General features: G+C 38.4%; 11 protein-coding genes and 1 non-coding gene across 15 annotated transcripts in view; 6 read left to right on the top strand and 6 right to left on the bottom strand.

Moving 5' to 3' along the window:
• The window catches only part of LOC657024 (glutamate receptor ionotropic, kainate 2), a 318,038-nt gene that overhangs the window by 100,640 nt on the left and 189,492 nt on the right, over positions 1-27,906 (top strand). The gene's annotated exons all lie outside the window — the stretch shown is intronic.
• Positions 762-2,663, top strand: LOC654991 (phospholipase A2 group XV). The gene is made up of 4 exons (XM_015980341.2): positions 762-1,653; positions 1,704-1,931; positions 1,982-2,276; positions 2,318-2,663. Exons 1-4 carry the CDS (start codon positions 1,194-1,196, stop codon positions 2,538-2,540), a joined length of 1,206 nt encoding a protein of 401 aa, XP_015835827.1. The 5' UTR covers positions 762-1,193; the 3' UTR covers positions 2,541-2,663.
• LOC655058 (TBC1 domain family member 20) lies at positions 2,655-5,726 on the bottom strand. Of its 2 annotated transcripts, none has more exons than XM_008195139.3 (7): positions 5,363-5,726; positions 4,755-5,313; positions 4,242-4,568; positions 3,796-4,005; positions 3,060-3,714; positions 2,802-2,967; positions 2,655-2,752 (listed from the first exon to the last, which is right to left on the bottom strand). In XM_008195139.3, the coding sequence occupies exons 1-5, from the start codon at positions 5,511-5,513 to the stop codon at positions 3,687-3,689; spliced, it is 1,275 nt and encodes a 424-aa protein (XP_008193361.1). In that variant the 5' UTR covers positions 5,514-5,726; the 3' UTR covers positions 2,655-2,752; positions 2,802-2,967; positions 3,060-3,686. The 2 variants fall into 2 exon arrangements, with proteins under 2 accessions (XP_008193361.1, XP_966645.3); XM_961552.5 differs by having other exon boundaries at positions 3,060-3,743; positions 5,363-5,724.
• On the bottom strand, positions 5,992-9,426 carry Alas (Aminolevulinate synthase). 2 transcript variants are annotated; one of them, XM_015980333.2, is made up of 9 exons: positions 9,270-9,426; positions 9,071-9,217; positions 8,914-9,024; positions 8,653-8,866; positions 7,382-7,566; positions 7,131-7,330; positions 6,901-7,078; positions 6,311-6,771; positions 5,992-6,256 (listed from the first exon to the last, which is right to left on the bottom strand). In XM_015980333.2, exons 2-9 carry the CDS (start codon positions 9,210-9,212, stop codon positions 6,128-6,130), a joined length of 1,620 nt encoding a protein of 539 aa, XP_015835819.1. In that variant the 5' UTR covers positions 9,213-9,217; positions 9,270-9,426; the 3' UTR covers positions 5,992-6,127. The 2 variants fall into 2 exon arrangements, with proteins under 2 accessions (XP_015835819.1, XP_966729.2); XM_961636.4 differs by having other exon boundaries at positions 8,653-8,863; positions 9,270-9,425.
• Positions 9,270-15,653, bottom strand: Eogt (EGF-domain O-GlcNAc transferase). Its single transcript, XM_961903.4, has 4 exons — positions 14,810-15,653; positions 14,149-14,758; positions 13,998-14,100; positions 9,270-13,598 (listed from the first exon to the last, which is right to left on the bottom strand). The coding sequence occupies exons 1-4, from the start codon at positions 15,486-15,488 to the stop codon at positions 13,434-13,436; spliced, it is 1,557 nt and encodes a 518-aa protein (XP_966996.1). The 5' UTR covers positions 15,489-15,653; the 3' UTR covers positions 9,270-13,433.
• Positions 11,037-11,793, top strand: LOC135266341 (uncharacterized). Its single transcript, XM_064356882.1, has 2 exons — positions 11,037-11,153; positions 11,202-11,793. Exons 1-2 carry the CDS (start codon positions 11,095-11,097, stop codon positions 11,725-11,727), a joined length of 585 nt encoding a protein of 194 aa, XP_064212952.1. The 5' UTR covers positions 11,037-11,094; the 3' UTR covers positions 11,728-11,793.
• On the top strand, positions 12,004-13,332 carry LOC107397980 (uncharacterized). Its single transcript, XM_015980339.2, has one exon. The coding sequence runs from the start codon at positions 12,004-12,006 to the stop codon at positions 13,324-13,326; it is 1,323 nt and encodes a 440-aa protein (XP_015835825.1). The 3' UTR covers positions 13,327-13,332.
• Positions 16,619-17,131, top strand: LOC655527 (uncharacterized protein). Its single transcript, XM_962080.4, has 2 exons — positions 16,619-16,832; positions 16,886-17,131. The coding sequence occupies exons 1-2, from the start codon at positions 16,737-16,739 to the stop codon at positions 17,039-17,041; spliced, it is 252 nt and encodes an 83-aa protein (XP_967173.1). The 5' UTR covers positions 16,619-16,736; the 3' UTR covers positions 17,042-17,131.
• On the bottom strand, positions 17,056-18,759 carry Fam92. 2 transcript variants are annotated; one of them, XM_008195141.3, is made up of 5 exons: positions 18,644-18,759; positions 17,835-18,246; positions 17,565-17,789; positions 17,485-17,517; positions 17,056-17,432 (listed from the first exon to the last, which is right to left on the bottom strand). In XM_008195141.3, exons 1-5 carry the CDS (start codon positions 18,673-18,675, stop codon positions 17,142-17,144), a joined length of 993 nt encoding a protein of 330 aa, XP_008193363.1. In that variant the 5' UTR covers positions 18,676-18,759; the 3' UTR covers positions 17,056-17,141. The 2 variants fall into 2 exon arrangements, with proteins under 2 accessions (XP_008193363.1, XP_967258.1); XM_962165.4 differs by lacking the exon at positions 17,485-17,517.
• TRNAD-GUC (transfer RNA aspartic acid (anticodon GUC)) lies at positions 18,280-18,351 on the bottom strand. The gene has a single exon. It is a non-coding gene; the product is annotated as a tRNA-Asp (tRNA).
• On the bottom strand, positions 18,764-21,444 carry LOC655683 (uncharacterized protein). Its single transcript, XM_962244.5, has 3 exons — positions 20,991-21,444; positions 20,513-20,938; positions 18,764-19,523 (listed from the first exon to the last, which is right to left on the bottom strand). The coding sequence occupies exons 1-3, from the start codon at positions 21,006-21,008 to the stop codon at positions 18,873-18,875; spliced, it is 1,095 nt and encodes a 364-aa protein (XP_967337.1). The 5' UTR covers positions 21,009-21,444; the 3' UTR covers positions 18,764-18,872.
• Positions 21,548-22,235, top strand: LOC135266340 (NADH-quinone oxidoreductase subunit B 2-like). The gene is made up of 2 exons (XM_064356881.1): positions 21,548-22,017; positions 22,061-22,235. Exons 1-2 carry the CDS (start codon positions 21,548-21,550, stop codon positions 22,203-22,205), a joined length of 615 nt encoding a protein of 204 aa, XP_064212951.1. The 3' UTR covers positions 22,206-22,235.

Here is a 27,906-nt window from a genome sequence, read left to right as displayed (position 1 = left end):
AGAATTCCGAGGATTGATCGAAATCGGATTTAGACGATTGACGAGCACGTGTGCGCTGATTGTTATTTATGGGACGGGGGATTAAAGAAGTGAGATGGTGGTAATGCGGAAGAGAACGGGTAATTAATGACACGGTTAACGCGGATAAAGAGCACAAATGGGGGAGTCACCGCAATATTACAAGGAGTTAATATAGGCTAGCCAAATGTCCAGGTGTATTATTGGTTGCCAGAGCATTGTTTCTAATTTTCTAATTACTTGGAAAAAATGGAAAAATGTAGACTTTGTCCCTCTTAACAGGCAAAAAAAAACTAAAGATTAAAATTTTTATAAAAAACACACGACAAAAATTATTTGAAATTTAAAATTTGTACTTTGTTCTGTATTTTTTAAAACGCTGCGAATACAGTTAAGGATACAGAGAAATGTTAGAAAGAAGTTTGTAGAGAATTAAATTTCCTTTAAAAAAGGACTTATATTCGACAATACAAATCAAAATAAAACAAACAATCTTGAACATGTCTATTATACCCATTAGGGACGCTAATGGTAATATAATCTGAAGAATTAGGCAATTAAAATGTAAACATTTTGATAAAAATAGATAAACGTGTTGTTTCAAGTGCGCGCAAAAGACAAATTTTGCGTCAATAAGAGCAGTGTACTTTTTATCAGTAAAAATAATTAATTTTTTCGTTTGTGTTTCACTTTTTTATGTCACGTCATTTGGTCGTCTCCAGGTATTTTTTCAGATTTTTCAGGATTTTCTAAAAGTACGAATTTGAACGGAATTTAAGCCTCTTTTAAACGTTTGCGTCCAATGTGTTAGAAGGTGTTACGCCACTGGTTTGTGACCCGTTCAAAGTTCAAAAAAAGATTCACTTGTGATTGGGATGGTGTGATGTGTAACCCGCGTCAGCATACCTCCAAAAAATCGTTTCATTTCTGTTTATTTTGCATAAAACGGCTCTTTTTGTCTTTGTTCAGTAAATAAACAATCCGCCGCCACTGGTAACAAACGTCAAAATCATCTGTGGTCATTAATTGTCAATTGTATCCAAAATATCAGTGTTTTTCAATAAGAAAATATCATGGTCGATTTAACTCGTCCCAGCGAACCGACCTGAGTGAGTGAATTTAATTATTATCTTCCCAGTCACGCCAAAATTAACCGTGAAAGCAAAAATTCGACGATGTCAGCCTCATATAACCTCAAAATCTGTAGTTTTTTCGTAATTTTGGCGGTAGCCAGAGGCGGTTTAAACCCCGTTGTGTTAATCCCAGGCGATGGGGGCTCTCAAGTCGAAGCCAAACTCAACAAATCAGCCTCAGTGCATTACATTTGTGAAAAGACAACGTCGGATTTTTTCAACATATGGCTCAACATGGAGCTGCTGGTGCCCCTAGTCATCGACTGCTGGATTGACAATATTAAACTGATCTATGATAACGCCACTCGAACAACGCGCAATAACGACGGGGTCGAGATCAGGATCCCCGGCTTTGGGGGCACCGAGACTGTGGAGTGGCTGGACCCCAGCCATGCCTCTGCAGGTGCGTATTTCAACAGCATTGCCAAGACCTTGGTCAGTCTCGGCCACGAGCGCAACAAAACCATGAAAGGGGCACCTTACGACTTCCGCAAAGCGCCCAGTGAGTGTCTCACATTCACCCCAACAACCCCAAAAAAATGTTTTTTTCAGACGAAAACCAACAGTTTTTTACCGATCTCAAGGCCCTAATTGAACAAACGTACACGGAAAATAACAATCAGCCGGTCATTATCATTGCACATTCGATGGGGGGCCCCATGTCTTTGTTTTTCCTGAACCAGCAAACGCAAGACTGGAAAGACAAGTACATCAGGTCTTTGGTTACGCTAAGTGGGGCCTGGGGGGGCTCCATGAAAGCGGTCAAAGTCTACGCGATTGGTAATTTTAATTTTTAAATTAAAAAAAAATGAGTTAATTGGAAATTGAAGGGGACGATTTGGGGTCGTACGTTTTGCGGGAGAGCGTCATGCGGGAGGAGCAGATCACCTCCCCCAGCCTGGCGTGGCTCCTCCCCTCCAAGCTCTTCTGGAAGCCGGACGAAGTCTTGGTGCAAACCAGTCGGAAAAATTTCAGTTTGAATAACCTGGAGGAGTTTTTCCAAGCGATTAATTTCCCCAACGGGTGGGAAATGCGCAAAGACACTGAGAAGTATCAGCTGGATTACCGGCCGCCAGGGGTTGAGGTGCACTGCTTGTACGGGGTCGGGGTTGATACGGTTGAACGGTAGGTGGCGCTGTTGTGCTCGATCGTGATTGGTTGTTTAGGTTGTTTTACAAGCCAGGGACGTGGTTGGATGGGTACCCCACTTTGATCAATGGGGACGGGGACGGGACTGTGAACCGGAGGTCGCTTGAAGGGTGTCTCCACTGGGAGAGCCTCCAGAAACAAAAAGTCTACTCGAAGCAGCTTCCCAAAGTCGATCATATGCAAATTCTCAACAATAAGGACGTTCTGAGCTACATTGCCAATCTCATTAACGACGTGTGATTTAGAAATTACCGAAATTTTAACGCTGTTACTTCCCTTCTCTTCCTGATTTTGAGTGTTTTATTTATGTTTTGTATTTTGTGATATGTATATTGGAAATAACAATAAAAAAGATTGAGAGTTGTTTCGAGTTTTATTAAATTATGGTGCTTCTGGAGCCATATTTTCTAAATCCTCAGGAAACGTAACCGGGGCAGGATCAGTCACAGTGTCTGTGGTAAAATCATGTCATTTCAGTTTTTCAAAAATCGAAATTCTTACCCTCACTTGCAAACCACATTAAAGGCAAAAATGCCAAGAGTAAAAACATAACGAGTTTTAACATTTTGCGTCTTATTGAAACACTGCCAGGTACAAAAAATGAAAATGCTTAAATATTAGCCTTCAGAATAGAATAGCGAATACCCCACCTGGAGGCTAATTATACCTAAAAGCGATAAATAAAAAAAATATGGCTTTTTGCGTTTGTACGCAATTTTTATCAATGCTTAAAAATAATAATATGTAATTTCCCCTTACTTTTACGACTGAATTGTTTCAAACAATTTATTTTACAGCGTTTAAATTTGAAATGTATGCTAAAAACTGAGCCCTACTGATCCGAACACAGTAACGCCTTCTGTACCTCTGACCTTCAACGTTGATAACACACTATCAGGCATCAGAAAAACGCAACTTTTTTAGTAAAAACTTTATTGACCTCTTTATACACCTTAAACTAATACAAAAGATTGCACTTAATTACACTTACATTCACATAACAAAATATAAAAATACTGCCTGTATTTTCTCCTATAACACAACATAAAAAGCGGACGTCCGAACGCACCGTATATAAAAATAAACAACTGGAATTGAAAATAAATATCACACTGATAATAATTTTTGGCATATGCTAGAATCTCATCCATTTTATTTCGGTATATTTGCCTCCTCATCTGTAGTATGTACATCATAGATTTGCTGAAAAAGTAACAATCCCTAGAAGCCTCTTATTTACAAGAAGTGTACAGTAGTTATGACCTTGGTAGCGATCATTTCGTGGTTGAATAAACTTTATGTATACATTTGTGATAAACAACAGTTGGAACGATTACTGACTTTAAAAATAATAAATAAATAAACTAGAAGCTCGTATAAAACCTGTTATGCATCATCGTCTTTATGGGTCCCACTGTAATTAAATGTCATGTATTAAAAATACTGCAAAAAACAATAGTTTAATCGGATTGTGGTATTTTGGGGATTTCTTTACCCGAAAAAACTGTGTGAAGCATTCGTGGTTTTCAGATAATATGCATAATATCCCAGCAAAACCGTCGCTGTGGCGAACAGCAATCCATACCGACTTCGGTAATTGAAAAGCAACCACGTGGGCATCCTGTTACTAAACCTCACCCAAAGGGTGTTATTCCTGTTTAGCCTTTTCCTCACCCTCATTTCTTCTTTCTTCCGCTGCTCAGCTCTTAAAATAAACCATTCATGTACTAATTATCACGCACACACAAAGCTAGGACTTGGAAGACAGGAAATCGATTAGTGCAAACGCATTTATTTCAACAACTTTTACAACTACACTACACATTTTTCATCTTATTACTACGGAACAGCAGAGAAGAAATCAAGAGCCAGTAAAAGCGAAGAGTGAACAAGCTTTTAAGCAAACAGTACAACTTCCTAAAAAAGCTCAAGTATACGTACTCTTTCTTCACCCGCTTCTTCACGTCGCCCTCCAGCTTGTGCGGAGGATGGTTCTTGTAGTAGGTGAGCGCCCGCCTCAAGATCGCCTCAAAATCCAAATTGTCGGGGATTTGCGAGAGGAGGCAGTGGATGCTGGCCATGTCACAGCCCTGCTCGAACACCTCCTCACGGCGCTCCACCACCAGGGCCGCCGCCACGTAAAGGGGCATCAGGGGCGGAGTCGCCAAGAAGAAGTCGTACAGCCGCACCACGTCCTTGTACTGGTTGAGCGAGTGCCCGAACCAGGTCAGGAACCACGGCAGGGCGAACATCGTCCCGACCGTTGCCCTGAAGTTGAAACAGGGATTTGATTTTTTTGAGTGGAAATTTTGGAAGTAAAGAAATATTGGAAAGTAGCTCCAAACGAAGATTATGGAGCTTAACCTAACAGAAATTATTACACTAGCTGATAGTTTAGTTACATGGTTAGAGGGAAACCGAAGACAGTAAAGTGACACCCTGTGGCAACGTTACCTGTCCATGAACTCGTACAGCTGGGGGTCGACCCGGCTCAGAAGGGGGTAGATGTAGGTCAGTCTATATGAAGTCTTCTCCATAGTGGGCTCCATGCACTCGCGCAGATGGTCGGTGCTGAGGCGCTCCATGATGCTGAAGCCCAGGGCTTCGCCCACCACCAGCAAAAACGTGATGGCGACGTCATGGTAGCCCTGGTAGTACCGCAGATGGGGGTACTTGATGATCACCCTCAATATCAAGACAGTGAGCTGGTCTTGCAACGCCAGCCGCTGCTTGTATGGAATGCCAGGGGGGAACCGCTTGAGGGAGCGGTTCACGTCCAGGACAACTTGCTCGTACTCACTATGACTGGACAGCTCCTCCAAAAGCGGGGTCTTTTCCAAATTATTGGGGTCCAGTTCGAGCAACAGCGGCCACACTTTGCACCGCAAGTCGTCGCCGACTAGCCCAAACTCGTCAATTGCCAGCTCTTGGTACGTTTTCAACGTCGAATTATTGTTACTCAGAGCTTCCTCAATCAAGGCGCGTTTTTTGCGTTCCGCGTCCGTTTCCAGATCTGTGATGAGGGGAGGTGAAGCCCGGCAATAACTAAAGCGCTACTTTACCTCGATCAAATTTTAATTCCGACCGGGTGTCTTCGTTATCGTCAAAATCATTCAACTGGGAGCCCTTTTCACAATCACCCGATGATCCGTTATTGAGCAGAGAGGATGTTTCCTCGTCTAGGCTGCTCGTCTCGCAGTCCGGGGCCTCCATCGTGATTGGAATCACTGTTTTTTCGATGCTTTATGTGGATTTACATTTACAAAGCGGAAAAGTACGAAATTTTTGATTATAACCTCAATAATGACACTTGACAGCTGACAATTGTCAAAAACGGGTCAAGGAGTAATAACCAGAGGCGGCGCACTTTCACAAAGTGAAGGGGGCATGAATAATTCGGCGTTTTCGACTCGCCTCTCGTATAATTATGAGTTAATTCATAATCTTCACATGCAATTGGCATAACTAAGGGTCAAGTGATAGCAAAAAAATGTAAACATCGTTAACTTCCGTTAATTAATTCTTTTATCTTGAGTGAAGGGGGCAAGACAAAGGCGCAGTAAGCTTTTATCGTGATTCTTTTTCTTTTTAGTACTTAAATTTTCTACTTAATCGCAGAACCACTAAAGGACGCTTTTGGTTGAATTTTAAAGAGGTTCCATGTAACTGGGGTGTAAAATAAAAACAAATGCATCTTTCAACTTTTTATATTTGCTTATCTAGTATAATAGTTCCATAAATTGACAATACATTTTTAACATCTTCCATAACTTGAGAATAAAATGTACCAACACCTTTAACTTCCATAAAAATAATCTCCAGTTTTTTTACACAACACCAACCAACTGTGGACAGTTTGGAATAGTACAGTTAAGATCCTTCCCACAACCTTGTTCAAGTCTTGATCTGGATTCAAAGTAGTCAAATAGAAGCGGCTTTTGACAGTAGGGACAGTTCTGGAAGAAATAATACGATAAATAATTATATTTTAATTTGAATCATCAACACACCTTTCCGCACTGAAGTCCGGTAAACGGCAAATTTAAAGTTTGCCACACTTCTTTAAGATCGCCAACAAGCGTATCCATCATCTCTTTAGTATGATGAGGGGTCGGCGCCAATCTCAGTTTTTCTTGCCCTCTGGCAACAGTGGGGTAGTTGATAGCTTGTATGTAGTGACCTTTTTCTTTCAACAAAGTGTCACAAACGGCTCCACACTGCACCGGGTCTCCGATTTTAATCGGGATGATATGACTAGGCGTATGTTCCACGGGGAATCCGTTATTCAATAAATTGCCTCTTAAATATTTTACATTATCCTGGTGACGTCTTCGCAGTTCTCTACCCTCATCTGAGGCCAGGATCTGGATTGCTTTGTAAGCACCCGACAGCACAGTGGGTGGTAACGAAGTGGTGAAGATGAAACCAGCAGCGTAAGACCTGATCATATCGACCAGAGTCGCAGACGAAGCTGAAAAAATAATCAACATATTTATTTATTGTAGATGTTTAACTATTTCTTTATCAACTCTTTTGTCCTAATATAGAAAAAAAGTTGTATTCTACTCGTGAAATATTCATGTATTGTAAATATACTAACCGATATAGCCACCAACGTTTCCGAAGGCTTTGCCCAAAGTACCCGAGATTATGTCCATTTTATGGAGCTTTCCGTCACGTTCGCCAATTCCAGCTCCATGTTCACCATAAAGTCCAACTGCGTGGACTTCATCAATAAAAGTTAACGCCCCATATTTGTGAGCAACGTCGCAAAGTTCCTAAAATCAATGAATAAATAAATAAAGAAACGAATCCAATATTCGTAATTACTTCCAAGGGACAAACAGCCCCTGACATTGAATGAACGGTTTCAAATGCAACTATTTTCGGAATATTTTTATTAACAGTCTTCAGCAGATCTTCCAAGTGTGCGGGATCATTGTGCTTGAAAATGTGTTTTGGTACTTGGCTGTTTCTTATGCCTTGAATCATTGAAGCATGGTTTCCGGCGTCGGAAAAAATATGACATCCTAAAATTGATTCATTACCAAAATTTTCGCTTAAATTTTCGACCCAAATACCTGGCAGTGTTTTAGCCAAGGTGAAAAGAGTAGAGTCATTTGCAACGAAACAAGAAGTAAAGAGCAGAGCTCTCTCTTTTTGGTGCAGTTGTGCAAGAATGCCTTCCAGCTTTTCGTGCAATGTTGAATTTCCCGAAATATTTCTAGTACCACCAGCCCCTGTGCCGTACTTATCAAGAGCTTCCCTAAAATTTCGGTGAATTAAAACCTTATGACCAAAAAAAATTATTTTAAACGAATTTTTGACTAAGAGTTTTATAAATATTAAAATAAAAATTAATTTACGAGCATTGACACTGGTATGAGTGCATTTTCAAAAACGTTGAATTCTTAACATTGTTAAGAAGATAATTAAAACGATGTTGAAGGTGTGGGATATTATTTATTATCATAAAATAATAAATTGTGTACAATTAATCGGAAATCCCCGCCTATTATTGCGCAGTCCAGGTAGAAACACAAACATGTATAAGATGATATCCGAGATGAAATTAATACTTAAACCGCTTTGGTAAAACCCAATGGAAAAAAAATACTTTGAGTTTTATTTCAGGAAAATTTTCAACGAGAACTTGTTAAATAACAGAAGTGTAGTCTTTTACAAACAAAAACAGTATAATAATAGTAGTCGCAAATTAACAGAAAAAATTCTCGAAAAAACGAAGAGAAGAAAGTAAAACTGCTTGAGGTAGTTTTCCAATTTGAATAATTATTGAAATTTAAATACACAAATTTTCAACCATTAGGCAACCGTAAATTTAGTGAAAGTTGACATTTTCGCTGGTAAAAACTAGATTTGTATAAATCTTGGACCACGGTGCAAATATTTGGCCTCGAATCAGCCATTCTATAAGCGCACTACTAATCGATATATTTATCTTGTTACCTAATTGAAAGGTTAATATAAAATAAAAAGTAATTACAAGTCGCAACCTAACAGTAAAATAAAAAGCCCAAATGCTAACAACTTTGACCTTGTTGACGTAAATCAAACGTGACTGGACTTTGTCAATGCTAATAAACTATTCGATACAGCAGTTTGACTTGTCACCGTTATAGCGCAATTAAAATGTCAAACTCAACTTTGTCATGCTGATAAGTATTTTTTACATTATGTAACCATTAATGTATAACTATTTATCATAACTGATAGTGATAATAAACAGGGAATTATGATTTCAGATCGAGTAGGCTGTGAAAATTTCATTTTTCAGGTGTGCCAACTGAATTTCCAAATAACGGAATTTTAATTGAAGGAAAGTTTGACATACCTCACAGCCTCCTTAACCTTGGGATGGCAAGACATTCCCAAATAGTCGTTCGAGCACCAAACCGTGATGGGTTTTTCGCCCCATGAGTACTCCAAAGCACTTGGAAACTGTCCAGGGCCTGCTAGCCTGTTGACTTTTTTGAAAACACGGTAGCTGTGCTCCTTTTTTTTCTTCATTATTTGTTGGTGGAAAAAACTGTCATATGGAAATACTGCTAGAAAAAACCAATTACTTCCGCCTTCAATATGTTCACAAACTCACAATCTACATCACTCTTCATTTCAATGGTGTCGTCGTTTTTTACCTCTTTAATAACATTGTTGACTTCCTTCAAGAATGGACACGGGGTGTTTGATTTTTGGGTGTCTAAAACTACTCGAAATTTGATTTTTTTGCTAAGAACGTGAATATTTTCTACCTTGACTTTTTACGTCTTCTCCGGCAATTGTGCTCATGGTGCTTGACACCACGGGACACTGGTTCCCGTACATTTTAAGCAAAAGGGTCCCATAATTTTTAACGTAGTTTTGGCTTAGTCTTGTTAGAAATGGGCAAGGCATTTTCTCTGAAAACATTACGTAACCTCACATTCATCCAACATTTTCAGTCAAACTCACCCAATTATTCCGTGTACGTTGCGTAGCAATTACTTGGTCAAAAATCTTAGGTTATTTTGAGAATTAGAAAGTGATTTTTGTAGATGTAGGTCAATATGGAGAGCGCTAGAAAGTAGTTGAGTTCAAGTGCACTACTCGACGGTGCGAAGTGAACTAATTATGTCATAGGAGTTCATTGAATTCTATACTTCATCCCCTCTTCGAAAGGCAACTAAATGTCGTTTCAAAGAATTTTGAACAGATGGCGCCGTCAATTCTAACATTTTTGGCCACCCTCTTGTTTTCTGCAGCTTGCCAATGTGATAATGCCATGGTTTTTAGGTCAAACTACTTTAAATAAGCAATAAATAATTCAGAAATTAAACAATCATTAAAAAAAATATAACAAAAACAGCAGATAAAACCACAGGGTTAAAATTATGTGAATCACCGGACTACTAAAGTTCCACTGTAATACATTTAGAAGGTAATTTATACACTTTATTTCGAAAGTTCTAAAATAAAAAATAAAATAAATAATTAAATCTTTCCAATATTTCTTTAAGTCCCCCGGTAGTATATTATAAGGAACCTAGCTATATTATAGAGCATAATTTTATTTTTAAGCGATTTCGTGTCTTAATCCAGCAGCAGAACATATATACTTTATTTTTCAATTCTGTAGGATTTAGAAACAAAAAAATTAAGTCCAAAAAATATCATACAAAAAAAAACAATGACACTTTAATAATGAATAAAAGCCAATTCAGTAAACAGTCATTTCGGTTTAATTATGATAAGTGATTTTTCGCGTGTCATGATGATGTCAATCACTCCAAAGCTAAATCATGGTGTTTACTCAAGCCAGCGTTTGCAAACTTTCATTACCCTTAATAGAATTACTTAGTATTTTTAGATGCTTCGAAAAAAATAAAAAATATACTTGGCTCACCCTATATACCACCAGGTCGTTTAACGTAAAACCACGAGCCTTTCAAAAAGAAAATGCAACACACAATACATTGTCGATATTAATTAATAATTATAAATAATTTCATGTGTCTGAGGCGCTTAATTTTACGTGAATCCCCTGGTGTATTATAGGTCCACTGACTCGCTGCACGTGTAATTATGAGTTAAATAATAATCCTCGCATGTGATTAACATAAGCACCGATCAAATGACAGCAAAAAATGTAAACATCGTTAACTTCCATTAACTACCTCTTTTATCCTGAATGATGTATTGGGCAAAATAAGTAAGAACAGAAGGCGCAATAAACATTACCGTAATTGCTATTAAGACAAAATCATCGAATGGGGACCATCAGTGTTTAAATTAGAGTTTTTGATTTTTGATTAGTATTCGCGATCAAAACCCACAAGAAGGGCAATTTTTTATGACCATAAACTGTTTTTTTTTAACAACAAAAATTACAACTTTACTTCTAAAACTGTGAACACTATAACAGTAGAAACGCCCAAAGCTCTGGAATATGACCACTTAAGTCATCGTTACGTTTTATTTATAATAAAATTTTATTACACAATAACTAATTATGAGTTCAAAGTGTTCAAGTTCTAAGTTTAAGTAAAAGTGGTATAATTACTGACTGCATTGTGTACAAGGAGCAAAAGAATTTGTAGTAATTGCTGTAAAAAATAATTTTTGTATTTTTAAATTATTTTTTTTATTCTGATGTTATTGATTGGTTTTTATGTTGAGAGAGGTGGGTCCAAAAATTGGGCTTTTGGATTTGGATTTTTCCCCGTTGCTAAATAAAAACGTGCCAAACCCGTCTCAAAAGTCACTCAAATGACACCTCAATGCAAAATTCCACGTAAAAATGCTGAACTCGTTCGAAAACTACAAACAAATCGACGACATAATCGACGCTCGTAAAAAGTTGGGTCAATACAACGTCTCTAAACAGTCGACTCCCATAAATTATAGATATGCCTACTCCAGTGCGGCTACCACCAGCGACAAATTCATACGATTCGAAGAGCCCAACATGTTAATAAGCGAGGGCGATTATTTCAGCCCCTCCGACATCAAGCCCACCGATTCGGAGATAACAATAGTGCGAGTGCGGTGCGATGGGCTCTCGTTCAAGCGCAGACCCAGCAAATGGGACATGCACGACATCGCCATCCCGGGGGACGGCTCCCACCTGGGCGAAAGCCCCTCCATGGTCAACCTGGCGACCTTAGTGCAACAAAACGACGAGTACCTCGTACCCCTGTCTTCGTGGGACCCCTACTACAACAAGCAGGAGGAACCACACGAAAACACGGCCAGTATTAAAACCGAAACGCTTTCGGAAAACACGCTCAGTTTGGAGAGCAAAACTTCGAACAGTCGCAGGCCCAGCTTGGCGGGAAGAATTTCGAAATTTTTGAGGCGACACTGCAAAAAATCAAAAACCCTACCGGAGACCTACAGTCTGGACAGTGACGACAAAAACTCGAACAACTGAGGACGAATCGACCAATTTGTGCCGTTTTATTCAATCCCAAGCTAAATAAAGTATGAAATTGCCAAATTCGCCTTTTATTAGCCGTAAAACTTGAATTAGGTACCAACACCTAAACACAAAAATCACTGAGCGAATTGTGGTTATGTCCCGAAAAATCAATAAATTGTTTATAATTTATTTTGTGCAATTGCTACAGGGCTATGACTAGTACAGGTAGCTCAACTGCCCCAGTTTAACCAACAAGTATAATTTTTTCCAGATTTTTGACCGGTCAAGATGTCCAAGTCCCAAAGGGACCACCTGATGCATTCCACGGGGACCACCCCCTACGAAATAATCGGCGTAATCCTCCCGAGCCTTTTCTACACCACCATCACCACAATAATCGTGACCCTGCTCCAAACCCGCCCCAAAAACCTCCCCCTCCAATTCACCATAGAATTCCTCACTCTAGTCCTCCCCATTATTTTAAACGTGACAGTATTATCGGACTACACTTTCGAACTCCTCTCCACATTTCTCATCATCACCCTATCGCTGATTTTGTGGCTGCGGGGCTCCAAGCCCCTCTCCGCCAAACCACCACAAGCCCCCCTAACCCACGACTACATCACTAACAGCCGCTCCACCATCAACATAATTTCAGTGATTGCGATTCTGGCCGTTGATTTTTTAATTTTCCCGCGCCGGTTTGCCAAAACCAAGACGTACGGGTACAGTCTCATGGATGTGGGCGTGGGGCTGTTCATTTTCTCCAACGGGATCGTGGATGCGGGCCGGACCGACCTGGGGAGGTCGCTCAAGGGGGCTGTACCGCTATTGGTACTGGGCGTGGGGCGCTTTTTTGGAACAAAACTGCTGGGTTATCACGTCCCGGTGACTGAATATGGGGTCCACTGGAATTTTTTCATATCGCTGGCGGTGATCAAAATCGTAGTTTCGCTCGTTTTTAGCGTGATTGAAGTCAAATATATTTTTATCAATGCGACTTTGTTGTTGCTATCGCACGAGTCTTTGCTACAGGGTGGCTTGAAAAATTTCGTTATGGATGATCACAAACGTAGCAATTTTTTGACCGCTAATAGAGAGGGGATCATCTCGTGTTTTGGGTACGTCTCCTTGTACATGTTTTCGGCCAATTTTAGTTACTTCGTCGGTTTGAAAAAAGGGGGGGAAGGGGTTAAGAAAACCGTGATCAAGTTTGTTTTTTTGGCCACTTTGATGCTGTTTTTGTCACAAATCTGGCAAAAGTATTGTGGGATTTCCCGGAAATTGGCAAACTCGGCCTACTGTTTTTGGGTTCTTTTTATTGGGATTTTCATGACTGGACTTTACTATATTTTTGCGAAAATTTTAGAAGATACTTTCAGGAATAAGCTACATGTCAACCTCCAACTACCGCTCATTTTTCAAGCTATTAACTACAACGGTTTAGTTTTTTTCCTGGTCAGTAATTTATTAACCGGCCTAGTCAACGTTTTATGTGATACACTTCAAGTTTCGTCTGTTGTTAGTTTAGGAATTATTACCGTTTATATGTTGGTCAACTGCGCAATTGTATGTGTCCTTTTTACAAAACAAATCAAATTAAAACTCTAATCGACTTTCAAGTATTTTATTTATCTCACATTTTTACGTACAAATAAATAATTTAGTAAAAAAACAGTTAATCTCATTAGTAACAATTAGTCAAAGTTTGTAATAAATTACAGTTCGTCATGGTCCATTTCATTATCAAGTTTGGAAATTAAATTTTTAAAATCGGGATGGTTTTCAACGTGTTTTGCTGCCTTTGCAACTAATCGTAAAAACTCTTTTACGTCGAAAGAGTAATTGGCGAATTTGGCGTGAGCCCCACCATCATGAGTTCCCTAAAAATTGTTTTACAATTTAATTTTAATGAAAAAATGAGTTGAAGAAAAATCCACTCTTGTAATAAACCAATATGAATAAAAAATGTGTCGTTAGAAATTAAAAAATTCTATATTTGGTCTCAAATAATTTTTTGGCACTGGGTTGAATGTATTTTCGTTGAGTCGTAACTTTCAATAAACTCTTTTTGCTAATTTTTTTTTTTCAATAAAAATCGCATATAAAAATTGTAGTCGTCGCCCGTGATTCAAAGATGTCTAAATTAAATTTCTAATTAATTTTTAAAATAAATTGGCGACATTGAATTATTTGTAACTCTTTGTAATCAATTGTAAATTTAATTGAAAGCATTAGCGTCGTTATAATTCGAATTATAATTAAGTAAATTAAATTCTTACATCCTCCTGTGACTTTAGTTTATCCAGTTTCTCCCACGTGACATACTTGAGCCCCCTTAACCTTGCCAGATCGAAATAACAGTTCGCATCTTCACAGTTGTACCTAAAACCCCTCAATTACACTAATTTCCACCCAACTCAAACGAATTACAATTCAAAAACAGCCGCCCAGTCCGGTAAAAACAATAAATGCGTCAAGCCAGCCCCATGTACCCCAATTAAAACATCGGAATTCCGCGTAATCTCTAACTGTTTCTTGAACGGAACGTCCTTATTGTAGACAACTTTTTGCACTTCATAGTCATGATTTTTCGCCAAGGCTTCAACAAGTTCGTCCTCGTTCAAAATCCTGCGATATTTCGTATCGCGGGCAAGAAGCGTAATTCTAATTTTCCTATTGTTCCGAGGGTGAAAGGGGATTTTGAGTCGGTGTAAAATATGTTGGGAGAAGGCTTGAAACAGGCCGCTGTTCTCACACCCGTAGATAATCGGGGTGTTGTAATACAGCCCGAAAATCATGCGAGGCAAAAGGGGGAACACCACGTTCTTAAAACACACGGTTTCGCCCCTAAAAGTCTTCAAATCCCAAACGGGATGATCGGTGAAAGCCTCCCAGGTGTCCCCGAACGCCGACCTGTACGTGTAAGTCTCCCAAATCAACACGTGAACATCGGTCGAGAAAGCGTCCCATTGGGTCGAATTCAAATGTATTGAAGCATAAAGATTGAGAAAATCGCAGAAATGGTGGTACATATTCACCGCTAAAAGCAAAACTTGCGTCAAAATCGGGCCCCAATTTTACGGCCACGTACTAGCGTCAATTTTCATAATAAACGTGGGTTTCTCTATCACTACATCGCAATCGCCTTCGACTATCGGCCTACGCGCAAGCCTAGCGAAGTACCTCATTTCGGGGGCCCAGCTCTGCAAGGGGCTCAAGTGGTCCGTCTGCTCCTCCAGTGCCGCTTGTTTAAAGTCGCAGTAGCCCCCAATTTGGCCGTCTTTTAAAACGTCCATTTTGTACCTGATTGGGTCCTCGCGCGTCCGCAAATCGGTGAAGTTGATCATGAGGTTGCGCCCCCGACAAAAGCGCAAATGTTCCGAACACTCGAGAGAACTATCGTCGGCGAAAAGGGGCTCACAGAGCAGTTTCATCTCGCGCAATTGTTGCTTAACAAAGCCGAAATCGGCTTGGGTGTAAAAAGTGTTAATTTGGTCGGACTTGGACTTGACCCAGCCTTTGTGGTCGCCTGGGCATCGGGGCGCTGAAAAGCGCTCCGATTCCAGACAGTTGTATTCGTAGCCCCAGCATTTGGGGCTGTTTAGAGAGGTTTTGTAAGGGCATTGTGGGTCTTTGTCGCACTTTTCCCTGATTTTGGGAAAGTTAGTGAAGTAATATGGTAAGTGAGAATCGGGGAGGTTAATACTGGAAAAGTTATCACAATACGTTACGGTGGCCGCGGTTAAAAATAACGTAAAAAATGCGAACATTGTGGAGTTTTTAACACTAAAATAAGCGAATTAGGCGAGGAAAACTCATTGGCACGGTTTTGAGGTTAGCTTTCGAAGGTTGAGGTTAATGGTCAGCGCTACCAACCAAGAAAAATTTTTTTTTGAATTTATTTCAACAAAAAAGTGGAATTGAACGGTAAAATACATTAAAAAATGAACGAAACTTTATTTATTTAAGGATAAGGCCTTGCTGCGTTTTGTAATAGGCATAAACGGGCGCTTTGCTACGTGTAGACCAGTGTTTTGTGTCTTTTTTGCTTAAAATATCGTCAGCACTTACGGCCACAGCTCGAAATTTAGCCTCGTTGTCGCTTTCGTCCTCCTCAACTTGCCTTTTTTTCACCTGTGGCGCAACGTCTCTTGTTTTTACACTTATGCAATGCACTGAATCACGAAGTAATTTGATCCCACTTTTCCGTCGTTTTGGTTTCACGTAATTTTCGTAGTTTTTCGTTTCGAGTCTTTCTTTTAACAATTTATCGAGGATTTGAGACAAATGCTTGGCGACGTAATTTTGGAATTCTGGGGATACACGGAACAGATTAAATTGCTCGTCCTCGTCCTTGCTACGGCGTAATGACTGTGGTTTCGTGTTCGGGGGTTCCTCCAATTTCGCTAATAATTTAAATTAAAATAGTGATGTAACCTCACTTTCAGCTTACGTTCGGTTTTGTTGTATAAGGCGTTATTTAACAGCTGGCTGTCGGCGGCTTCGCGTAATTTATCCAAGTCTTCGTCTTCGGAACTGTCTGAAGACATTATTTTAAAGTACAAATATGTAAATAATGGACACAAAAAAATGCAAAGATAAAAATATTTTTAGGGACTTTTTATATGTTTAGTTACTTTGGTTTTAATGGTAATGGCATAACCGTCCCACATTTACTTTTTTCGATTTTTTTAAATATTTTTTGAAAGAAAAATCATCGAGAAATCCAATATGAATAAACTCTGCCAATTTCTATTCTTTAAATTTTTAAAAGTATCTAATCCATTTCACCGGTTTTGATACTCTTTTTTCACTTTTTAAATTTCCTTGTGTTCGTTCAGCCCCGTTGGGGTGCATGTCCCCCTTGTTACCCCTGCGTGCATAATAAAAATCAACAGTCTACACACGCAAACTCAAAAAAATCAGTCAACATCCCCACCGCGCCTGGTACAAAGAGTGACGTTTTTCGATTAAACATTTTCCGTTTTATTTGAGCAAAATCTAGCATTTTCCTCAGTATGGTGGACGATAAAGTCGAAATGAACAACGACTGTGAATCCTTCACCGCCACAAACACCAACGACCCGAAAAATGTCCAAGAATTAACCCAATACGTAAGTTGTCATAACCTCACACGTCAAAATTTTACAATTCTATCAAAAAACAGGTTCAGGGGCTGTTGCAAACCATCCAAGACAAATTTCAAAACATGTCCGATCAAATTTTAACCAGAATAGATGAAATGGGCAACCGGATCGACGATTTGGAGAAAAATATCGGCGATCTGATGACTCAAGCGGGAGTTGAGGGGGCGGATAAGTAAAACTCGAGTACCACTGAATTGATAGTTGTTTAAGTCCTAAATTAATTAATGTACCATTGAACCGTTTTATTAATAAATTAGAACTAAGCATGCGAATGTTTCATTTGCGCGGCTTCCGCGGTCTGATGGGGGACGAGGGCTCCTCAGTGTCGGAAACATTCTCAGAGACGTTCGCACTGTCGCTGAGGCTGTCCTCAGTGTCGGAAATGCTCCGTTTCATGGAGTCGAGCGTTTCCTCACTTTTGGACGCTTTTCTGGGAATCCCCTCTGGTTTTTTGTTATTGGGGGTAAAAAGACCCTTGAGGGAACCCAGCGAATTGCTAGAGCGAAAAAGACTGCGCGAACCCACGTTGCGTGAACTGTCCGGGCGCCGCAGCGACTTTTTAAACTCCTGCAATTTTAAAAAACAAGAAATAAAATAAAAAACCCGAGTCAATTATTACCGCCTCCACCTTTCCACTAGTTTTTTGAAAGTCCTGTCCAACGTATTGGTTTATTTTTTTATTTAAGCGAGTTTACTTACCTGTAAGTCGGCCTCTTCGTCCATCGAATTCACAGCTTTGTAGGCATTGGTCAAGACCTCCAGAGCCCGGGCGTGGTACCCCATTTCTATCGCAACAAAGTCGAGCAAAATCGACTTAACATCGTGCAGTTTTTGTCTCTCAAACTCCGTGCTTTTTTCCTCCAAGTTACGCAAAGTCTTCGAAAACTCGGCACTCGCCTTTACTAACTCGGTCTCAGCTTGGATCTACAATTTCTCACTTATTACAAATTCTGAAATGATTTCCCTAACAATTTGTTGCCTATTCCTCGGATTGCGTTCTTTAATCCGATCCAGCTGTCTTTTCCTCGCAATTTCTTTCTCCCTAGCGTTGTAAATTTGCTTAACTTCGTCTTTGGCATGTTTACAAATGTCCTCATAGCGTGCAAACTCTTTAATCACTTTACTGTCCAAATTCTGGACTCTGAGGTCGCCGTAAGAACTCAAAAGCGAGATACAGTCGGCAAAATTCTCCAAAGCTAGGCTTAGAGATCGGTTTAGTTGTTCCGCTTCAGCGTGTTCGAGCGTGACTTTGGCAATTTCGTCCCCTTTGTCTCTCAGACGGGCCGCTTTCCGGGAATACTGCCCGAAAACGTGGCATAATTCACCGATTGTTCGCTCGACTGAGACAATACGGTCTTGGACGAATTTAGCCTCCTGTTCGCTAAATTCAATAAAGAAAAAATGAAAAAAAAGTCTCCCCGGCGGGGAATCGAACCCCGGTCTCCCGCGTGACAGGCGGGGATACTGACCACTATACTACCGAGGATTAATGAATAAATAACCTCCCAAGCCGATTTTCTTGTAAAATTGCAATCTCAATTTAAGATAAACGAGATAAAGTTATTTTGGTACGTTTGTTTAGTGTTTTTGATATCAAATTCAAGTACTTTGACTTCCGATTACTCAACTCGTCTCAGTCAAACTAATTGTGAACCAATTGACTGTCTTTGTCTAGCTGACTTAAGGAGAATTTAAACTGATTATTACGATAAATTGCGCTTCAAAACAAATTTGCACAAATATTTATCTTGAAAAATTGTAAAGTAATAAATATTTACCAATTATTCCGCGCCCGGAACGTGTTCAACATTATTGTTGAATTGTTTTTATTTGCGTTTCTAAGGGCAACCACTCACAAACAAACGGTTGTGCCAACATGGCTAAATAAAACGCCGTCATGGAATCATGCAACACATTTTTATTATAAAAATACGGAATACAATAATTCAATTAATAATAATTCTTTATAAAAATACTTATGCACATCAAAAAGAGAATTAATTATTGCTATTCGACAACAGCGAAAGAACTACCGGTACAAGCAAAAGCCGCCTTGACTTTTCTATTAGCGAAAATCTGCGTGGGCTTGCAGACGTCGGTTTTATCACCGGTTCCGCAGCTCCCGTGCTCATTCCACCCCCAAACGAACAATTTCCCATCTTTGGTAACGGCTAGATTATGTTCGGAGCCGACGCTCAACTGTGTGACGTCCTTAAGTCCGGGGATCTTCTCCGGCTTGTAGGTGACCTCCCTCTGGGCCCCCAACTGGCCGTAGCTGTTGCGCCCCCAGGTGAAGACCTCGCCCGACTTGGAGAGGGCCGCCGTGTGTGTCCAGCCCGCGTACACGGAGCCGAGATTGGCGTCATGGAGGATCTCCATCGGGACGAAACTGTTCGAGATGTTGGGGTCAATGCCCAACTGCCCGTACTTGTTCTCGCCCCAGCTGTACACGGTGCCGTCCTCCTTCAGGACCACGGTGTGGTGCTGGCCACTCGCTATGCTCACTATGTCCTCTAAGTCCGGAACTTTGGATATACTCAGGTAGTTGTTGTCATCAAAGTTATCGCCAAGGCCCAGCTGGCCCTTGCTGCCCGTGCCTGCGACTAGAAGACCACCGTCCTTGTTGAGCATCGCTGAGTGGCGCAGCCCGCAGCTGACCTGCACACACATTGCCCCCGTTTAGACTACCCTGTGAGGGTGACCAGACACAAAATTTTGCCCGGACAAAAATTGATTTTTACAGCAAAATAAATTTTGTAACTATTGTTACTATCAAATTTTGTTGATCACTTCGGCGCAAATTTAAGGAATAAAAACTGAAATTTCATATTTTTTCAACGTTATCAGGTTATTACTTAACATGTATTAAAATAAATTGTGGACCAAGTAGAGCAGCAAATCGTTCGCAAATACGAAATATGGTTTCATCTCTATTTCTTAAGATAGCCATTGAAAGTTATCAAATGAAAAAAGTCTTCTCCATATCTTTAGAGGACGATTATTGATATAAAAACAGGATTTGGACTTATCTGCAAATCGTGAAATTGTATTCGAGCAAATTCTAGCAGAGCTACCGTTAAAAAAGGGCCAATGGTATCTGTAGCATGCTGACGGTCATTTTTTAATTTTTTTGCAGAACAAAAACGTTTTTTTTTAAATAATGCGTAAAAGTCGGTCTTCGGCATTTACTGTTTTTTGCTGTAACGTCGTCAAGCTCTTGTAACTATTGACTTCTTTTTGAGAAAATCCTGCTCCAATAAAAGTCACCGTTTGGCGACTTTCGTACCAATGTATATGTTTCACTGTTTTCTTTCGTACTTTAAGAGATGTTAAGTGACCGAGAATTACGAGATATTGATTTTTTGTTTATCTGTTCCGTTTATTTTTATTTACGTAGATAAGAAATCACGATTTTTTTGCATTATACTTGCCTGACTAATCTTTGGGTAATTTTTTACTTACAAAGACAAGAATTAAAAAAAGACTAGAAGCATTAGAATTAAAAGTCGCGATTGTCTTGGACGCGCGGTAAGGTCGCCGGACCTTGCATAAGTAAACGATTTTTGGGTTTTCTTTTATTAGAATGGTGGGATATTTATTATTATTATTAAGACAAATCTGGTCACCCTAACCCTGTGGAACCTTACCTGTTTGAAGCCAGTGGCCAGCTTCTGGGACACCTGCAGCCGCGACGGGATCCCCGTGCAGGTGATGCTTTTAGAGAGCCCCAGCTGGGTGTAGGAGTTGTTCCCCCAGACAAACTGCTTGCCGCATTCGGACACCGCGGCGCTGAAATCCCAGCCGCATGAAATCTGAACTATCCGAAAGCCTTTCAGAATTTCAATCTGGGTGATTTTCAGAGTATCATCGCTGGTGCCCAACTGGCCCTTGGAGTTCCACCCGCAACAATAGACGAACCCATTTTTGTCTAAAATTAAAGTGTGGCCCGCGCCGCCGGCTATGGCAACGATATTATCGGCCACCAGGTCGGTGTCGCCGAGGTTCACCTCTTTGGGAGACACCTCCTCGTCGGACTTGTGTCCCAAGCCCAGCTGGCCGTAGCTGTTCGCGCCCTGGAATCGCCCGGTCAAAACCACCCCCGCCAACAATCAAGCGCCCACTTACCCAACTGTACAAAATCATCTCGAGCTGTTAAGTCGGATGGCCGTATTTGCGTCGCCAAATGGTAAATTATTCAAACACGCGTCCTCTCTCTGCCTAATTGAGGTTATGTTCGCCAATCTTAATAATAAAAAATACACTACACCGACTGCGCTTCGAGTGAATTACGCACACGTCACCACAGCTTTGTATCACAGTCGCCGGGCGACAGACGGAGATGGAGCGATTCGAATGTTGCTAGCGAGATGCGGTAACAAGTTCCTCGGGTTTTTTTGGTGGTATTGGTACGGAATGACACCAAACTCGATGCATGGATCACTTCTTAACAATAAAGCACGGTTTTTGGTGAAGACTCGAAACGAGGGATTTGCACACTCGACAAAACGCAAAAAAATGCTTACTATAATCGGTCATTGGCCAACATAATGGACACGATTGGATTTAGACAGTTGTCTCCATCTCTCTCCACACCACCATCGCCGCTATCGAATCTCTCTCTCACACACTAAAACTAAACACTGCCACCAATCACACACCACAATTCCCCACACGTTTTGAAAATGGGCGCATTTTCCAAAAACGTCATGTCACAATTTAAAAGACTTCCATTCCAGCTATTTAGAAACAAGTTTTTCCACCCCATCAGGTGCGAGTCCACCTGTCCCGAACGCCGTCCGTACTCGCCCTTCCGCCCTAAAAACCAAACCGAATGGGTGTTAGCCCGTCTGGACGATTTGCTGAACTGGGGCCGGAAAACCTCAATGTGGCCCCTTACCTTCGGTTTGGCATGCTGTGCTATCGAAATGATGCACATTGCAGCCCCGCGATACGACATGGACCGGTACGGCGTCGTTTTTAGGGCTTCGCCCCGCCAAACGGAAGTCATAATTGTGGCGGGAACCGTCACCAATAAAATGGCGGCAAGTTTGAGAAAAGTCTACGATCAAATGCCCGAACCCAGATGGGTCATTTCAATGGGCAGTTGTGCCAATGGGGGCGGGTATTATCACTATTCCTATTCCGTGGTCAGGTATGCTTATAGGAAACTAAATTACGAATTAACGGTTCAATAGGGGCTGTAACCGGATTATTCCGGTCGATATTTACGTCCCGGGGTGTCCCCCAACCGCTGAGGCGCTCATGTATGGGATTTTGCAGCTTCAGAAGAAGGTCAATCGCCACAATGCGATACAGAAATGGTTTGTTAATCGTTTCTGACTTAAATAAAATAATATTGATTCCCAATAACCTGACATTTTATTTAATTACCCCCTTGATAAAAATTTAATTGCGCCGTCTATGGTTAGTACGCAATGTCGGTGAAGACAGCATCAAAAGTGGTGACCTGATCTGACCTGACAATTCTAATGTGATTCTATTACAAAGGACAGGAGGAAAATAGTGAAAATAATGAATGAGTTTTGCAAAATGCTTTTATAGAAAAGTTGTACTTTATGTTTTATTATGTGGTAAACTTAACACACCTTAAAACACGCCCTTTATAAACGATTAAACGCCCTTTTTCATCAAAATGTTTAACACGAAAAGTTCATTTTTGCCCTATATACATTTCAATAAATCACACTAAAGTTTATGTCGTTGACTCAAAGGTAGATTTATCTACCCATAACATATTCAATAATAGTTAATAACACTCTAAAAGAGCAGAAACGGACACAAAATCCATAAATGTTAAAATTTTTACGTTTCAGCTGATAACATAACCCTACTTTTACAACCGAATTTTATGGAGACTTAAAACTAACACAATTTGTGGCGATACCACTAATTTTCGCACCAAAATTTCACATAACCGGCTTGTTTGCACAAAGGAAATGAGGAAAATAATGAATAAGAATTTTGCAAAATGCTTTTATAGAAAAGTTATACCTTATGATTTATTACGTGGTAAACTTAACAACACACGTTAACACGCCCTTTATAAAGGATTAAACACCCTTTTTCATGAAAAGTTTGACACGATAAGTTCATTTTTCAATAAATTTCACTGAAGTTTATGTCGTTGACTCAAGGTAGATTTATCTGCCCTTAAACATATTCAATAATAATTAATAACGCTCTAAAAGTGCAGAAAAGCACACAAAATCCATTCAAGTTAAAATTTAACACTTCAGAAGAGAGCATAATAACCTTAACCCTACTTTCTAAACTTTTGTCTCTATCTGGCAATAGTACATAATAAAGGTAGAGATTTCGGCCCTAAATATCCTATCATAACGCCCTGAAAGGGCAGAAATAGAGACACAATTTATAAAAACGTAAATTTTGACATTTCCAGGTATCAACATAACCCTATTTTTCGAACATACCGAATTTTCAACAAAACAAACCAAACAAACAATTTGTGGCTATACGCAATGCGGTACCACTAATTTTCGCATGAAAATTTCACATTGCCAGTTTCTGTTTAAATAAAAGCATTTTTGCGAAACTTTTATAATTTTAGACGTTTATAGACAAATAAATTTGTCATAATTAATTTTTCTAGGTTAATACTGTTCTATTTTGAATAATTCTGTGTATGAATGTTTCTAAATTTGATAAATTATGTGTTTGTATGTTTCTGGTGATGAACTGTTTTACACGTCAAATGACGTCACATCCGTGACGTGTCCCGAGGTTAGGTGTGCGACGCAGTAGGCGAGAGCGCTTCAGTCGACAGCGAGCAGCGGCACGGGTCAGATCGGGAGCGGGAGCAGGAGGCGAGGCGAAGCGAGGTGAGGCGGTTTATTTAAATTATTGTGTATTGTGCCGTTTCGGTTAATTTATTCAGTTGGTTACTTGCCGTTGCCGCGAACGGACGTGTGCTCAAACAAATCTAAATTATTCGGTTTAAATTTTAAATTTGGTGATCGCGGTGTGTTAGTGCCAATGGAATGGACTTAAGGAGGAAACAATCCGGATTAAAGGGTAAGTTTGCAATGATTTATTTTTAGAAAATTAAATCAAATTTGTGATATTTCCAATTAGTAATTTAAGGGCACATTGTTCTAATTTCATTGTTTCTTTTATTGCAGTAGGTCCGTTTAAGAAGAAGATGGCATCGGAACAGAAGACAAAGGTCAGTGCATTTTTTTTTTTCATTTGCGGTTAATTTATTTTCATTGTCTTGCTACAAACGGTAGCAGAAGTGCGTTTTAATTTTTTAAATGCGGTGTTGAAAAGTCATAGTTTGAGTGACACATTTTAAATTCAGTAACTGCAAATAAAATAAAACACTCAAATAATTTATTGCCACGTAATAATTTTGTCTTTAATTTCAATGAATGAAAGTGGCTTGCTCAAAATTTAATGCAAATAAACATTTATTTTTGGTTTCATTTTTATTATTTTTTTATGCTACAAACGGTAGCCAACGTGGAAGCGAAACACAGGTACGTCCATTTTATTGTTGTGTCGTATTTATTTATTTATTTCACAAACCAATAATTCGTTAAAATTCAATTGCGATTAAAATGTTGTGTACACCGGCTCTAAATACGGAGTTGAAAAGTCATAGTTTGAGTGACTCATTTTAAATACAGTAACTATAAACAAAATCAAACACTCAAACAATTTATTGCCACGTAATAATTTTCTCTTTAATTTCAATGAATGAAAGTGGCTTGCTCTAAATTTAATGCAAAGAAACATTTTTTTTTGGTTTCTTTTTTATTATTATTATTTTTTATACTACAAACGGTAGCCAACGTGGAAGCGATATGAAGGTAGGTGCATTTATTTACTGAGGTATTGAATTTGATTTGAATTTGAATTGCCACATATTGAAACGTATTGTGTATTTTTTATTTTGTTTAATATTGACAAACGTTGCTTGTTGTAACTTTCATGCAAATAAAGATTTTTATTGGTGTTGTTTTAATTTTTTAAATGTCTTGCTACAAACAGTAGCCAACGCAGAAGCCATATGAAGGTAGGTGCATTTTTTTGCGTTTTATCTTGTGATGTGTTGAATTTAATAGCTTGTGTGCCATATATTATACCGTATTGTGTATCCTTTATTCTGTATAATATTTATTAAAGATGCTTGTTGTAACTTTCCTACAAATTAATTTTTTTGTTGGTTGTGTTTTTAATTTATTTTTTAGGTTTTGCTACAAATGGTAGCAGATGCAGTACAAAAGGTAAGAGCATTTATTTAACGACAAGTGAAAAAGGTTTGATTTTTGTGTACATTTTTTTCATTTCACAAACCAATAATTCCTTTATTCCCTTCATTTTCAAATAATCATTGTTTACCTCATCCTTATATCCTTTTTTCCTGGCAAGAATGCTCTAAACCTCCACGTGGTTCTTGCTGGACAAATTAGTTATTGACTAATTTTTAATTTTTAATTAGTTATTGACTAATTTGACCAATTAGAGCAATCCTTAAATATAACATTGTTGATTGTTTTTTACAGCCGTAAAATTATGTCGCTTGTAATTTTCATGCAAATAAAGATTTTTTCATTGGTGTTGTTTTTAATTTTTTTTAATGCTACAAACGGTAGTCAACGTGGAAGCGATATGAAGGTAGGTGTATTTTATTGCTGTGTCGTATTTATTTATTTCACAAACCAATAATTTCATAAAATTTAATTGCAATTAAAATCTTTAAATGCGGTGTTGAAAAGTGATAGTTTGAGTGACTCATTTTAAATACAGTAACTATAAACAAAATCAAACACTCAAACAATTTATTGCCACGTAATAATTTTCTCTTTAATTTCAATGAATGAAAGTGGCTTGCTCTAAATTTAATGCAAAGAAACATTTTTTTTTGGTTTCTTTTTTATTATTATTATTTTTTATGCTACAAACGGTAGCCAACGTGGAAGCGAAACACAGGTACGTCCATTTTATTGTTGTGTCGTATTTATTTATTTATTTATTTCACAAACCAATAATTCGTTAAAATTTAATTGCGATTAAAATGTTGTGTACACCGGCTCTAAATACGGTGTTGAAAAGTCATAGTTTGAGTGACTCATTTTAAATACAGTAACTATAAACAAAATCAAACACTCAAACAATTTATTGCCACGTAATAATTTTCTCTTTAATTTCAATGAATGAAAGTGGCTTGCTCTAAATTTAATGCAAAGAAACATTTTTTTTTTGGTTTCATTTTTATTATTATTATTTTATGCTACAAACGGTAGCCAACGTGGAAGCGAAACACAGGTACGTCCATTTTATTGTTGTGTCGTATTTATTTATTTATTTATTTATTTATTTCACAAACCAATAATTCGTTAAAATTTAATTGCGATTAAAATGTTGTGTACACCGGCTCTAAATACGGTGTTGAAAAGTCATGGTTTGAGTGACTCATTTTAAATACAGTAACTAAAATAAAATCAAACACTCAAACAATTTATTGCCACGTAATAATTTTCTCTTTAATTTCAATGAATGAAAGTGGCTTGCTCTAAATTTAATGCAAAGAAACATTTTTTTTTGGTTTAATTTTTATTATTATTATTTTATGCTACAAACGGTAGCCAACGTGGAAGCGAAACACAGGTACGTCCATTTTATTGTTGTGTCGTATTTATTTATTTATTTATTTATTTCACAAACCAATAATTCGTTAAAATTTAATTGCGATTAAAATGTTGTGTACACCGGCTCTAAATACGGTGTTGAAAAGTCATGGTTTGAGTGACTCATTTTAAATACAGTAACTAAAATAAAATCAAACACTCAAACAATTTATTGCCACGTAATAATTTTCTCTTTAATTTCAATGAATGAAAGTGGCTTGCTCTAAATTTAATGCAAAGAAACATTTTTTTTTTGGTTTAATTTTTATTATTATTATTTTATGCTACAAACGGTAGCCAACGTGGAAGCGAAACACAGGTACGTCCATTTTATTGTTGTGTCGTATTTATTTATTTATTTCACAAACCAATAATTCGTTAAAATTTAATTGCGATTAAAATGTTGTGTACACCGGCTCTAAATACGGTGTTGAAAAGTCATGGTTTGAGTGACTCATTTTAAATACAGTAACTAAAATAAAATCAAACACTCAAACAATTTATTGCCACGTAATAATTTTCTCTTTAATTTCAATGAATGAAAGTGGCTTGCTCTAAATTTAATGCAAAGAAACATTTTTTTTTGGTTTAATTTTTATTATTATTATTTTATGCTACAAACGGTAGCCAACGTGGAAGCGAAACACAGGTACGTCCATTTTATTGTTGTGTCGTATTTATTTATTTATTTCACAAACCAATAATTCGTTAAAATTTAATTGCGATTAAAATGTTGTGTACACCGGCTCTAAATACGGTGTTGAAAAGTCATGGTTTGAGTGACTCATTTTAAATACAGTAACTAAAATAAAATCAAACACTCAAACAATTTATTGCCACGTAATAATTTTCTCTTTAATTTCAATGAATGAAAGTGGCTTGCTCTAAATTTAATGCAAAGAAACATTTTTTTTTTGGTTTAATTTTTATTATTATTATTTTATGCTACAAACGGTAGCCAACGTGGAAGCGAAACACAGGTACGTCCATTTTATTGTTGTGTCGTATTTATTTATTTATTTCACAAACCAATAATTCGTTAAAATTTAATTGCGAAATGTTGTGTACACCGGCTCTAAATACGGTGTTGAAAAGTCATGGTTTGAGTGACTCATTTTAAATACAGTAACTAAAATAAAATCAAACACTCAAACAATTTATTGCCACGTAATAATTTTCTCTTTAATTTCAATGAATGAAAGTGGCTTGCTCTAAATTTAATGCAAAGAAACATTTTTTTTTGGTTTCTTTTTTATTATTATTATTTTTTATGCTACAAACGGTAGCCAACGTGGAAGCGAAACACAGGTACGTCCATTTTATTGTTGTGTCGTATTTATTTATTTATTTATTTATTTCACAAACCAATA

This window comes from Tribolium castaneum, chromosome 5, assembly GCF_031307605.1.
Source record: "Tribolium castaneum strain GA2 chromosome 5, icTriCast1.1, whole genome shotgun sequence".
Lineage (NCBI taxonomy): Eukaryota > Metazoa > Arthropoda > Insecta > Coleoptera > Tenebrionidae > Tribolium > Tribolium castaneum.
This window is presented reverse-complemented; position numbering and strand designations above follow the sequence as displayed.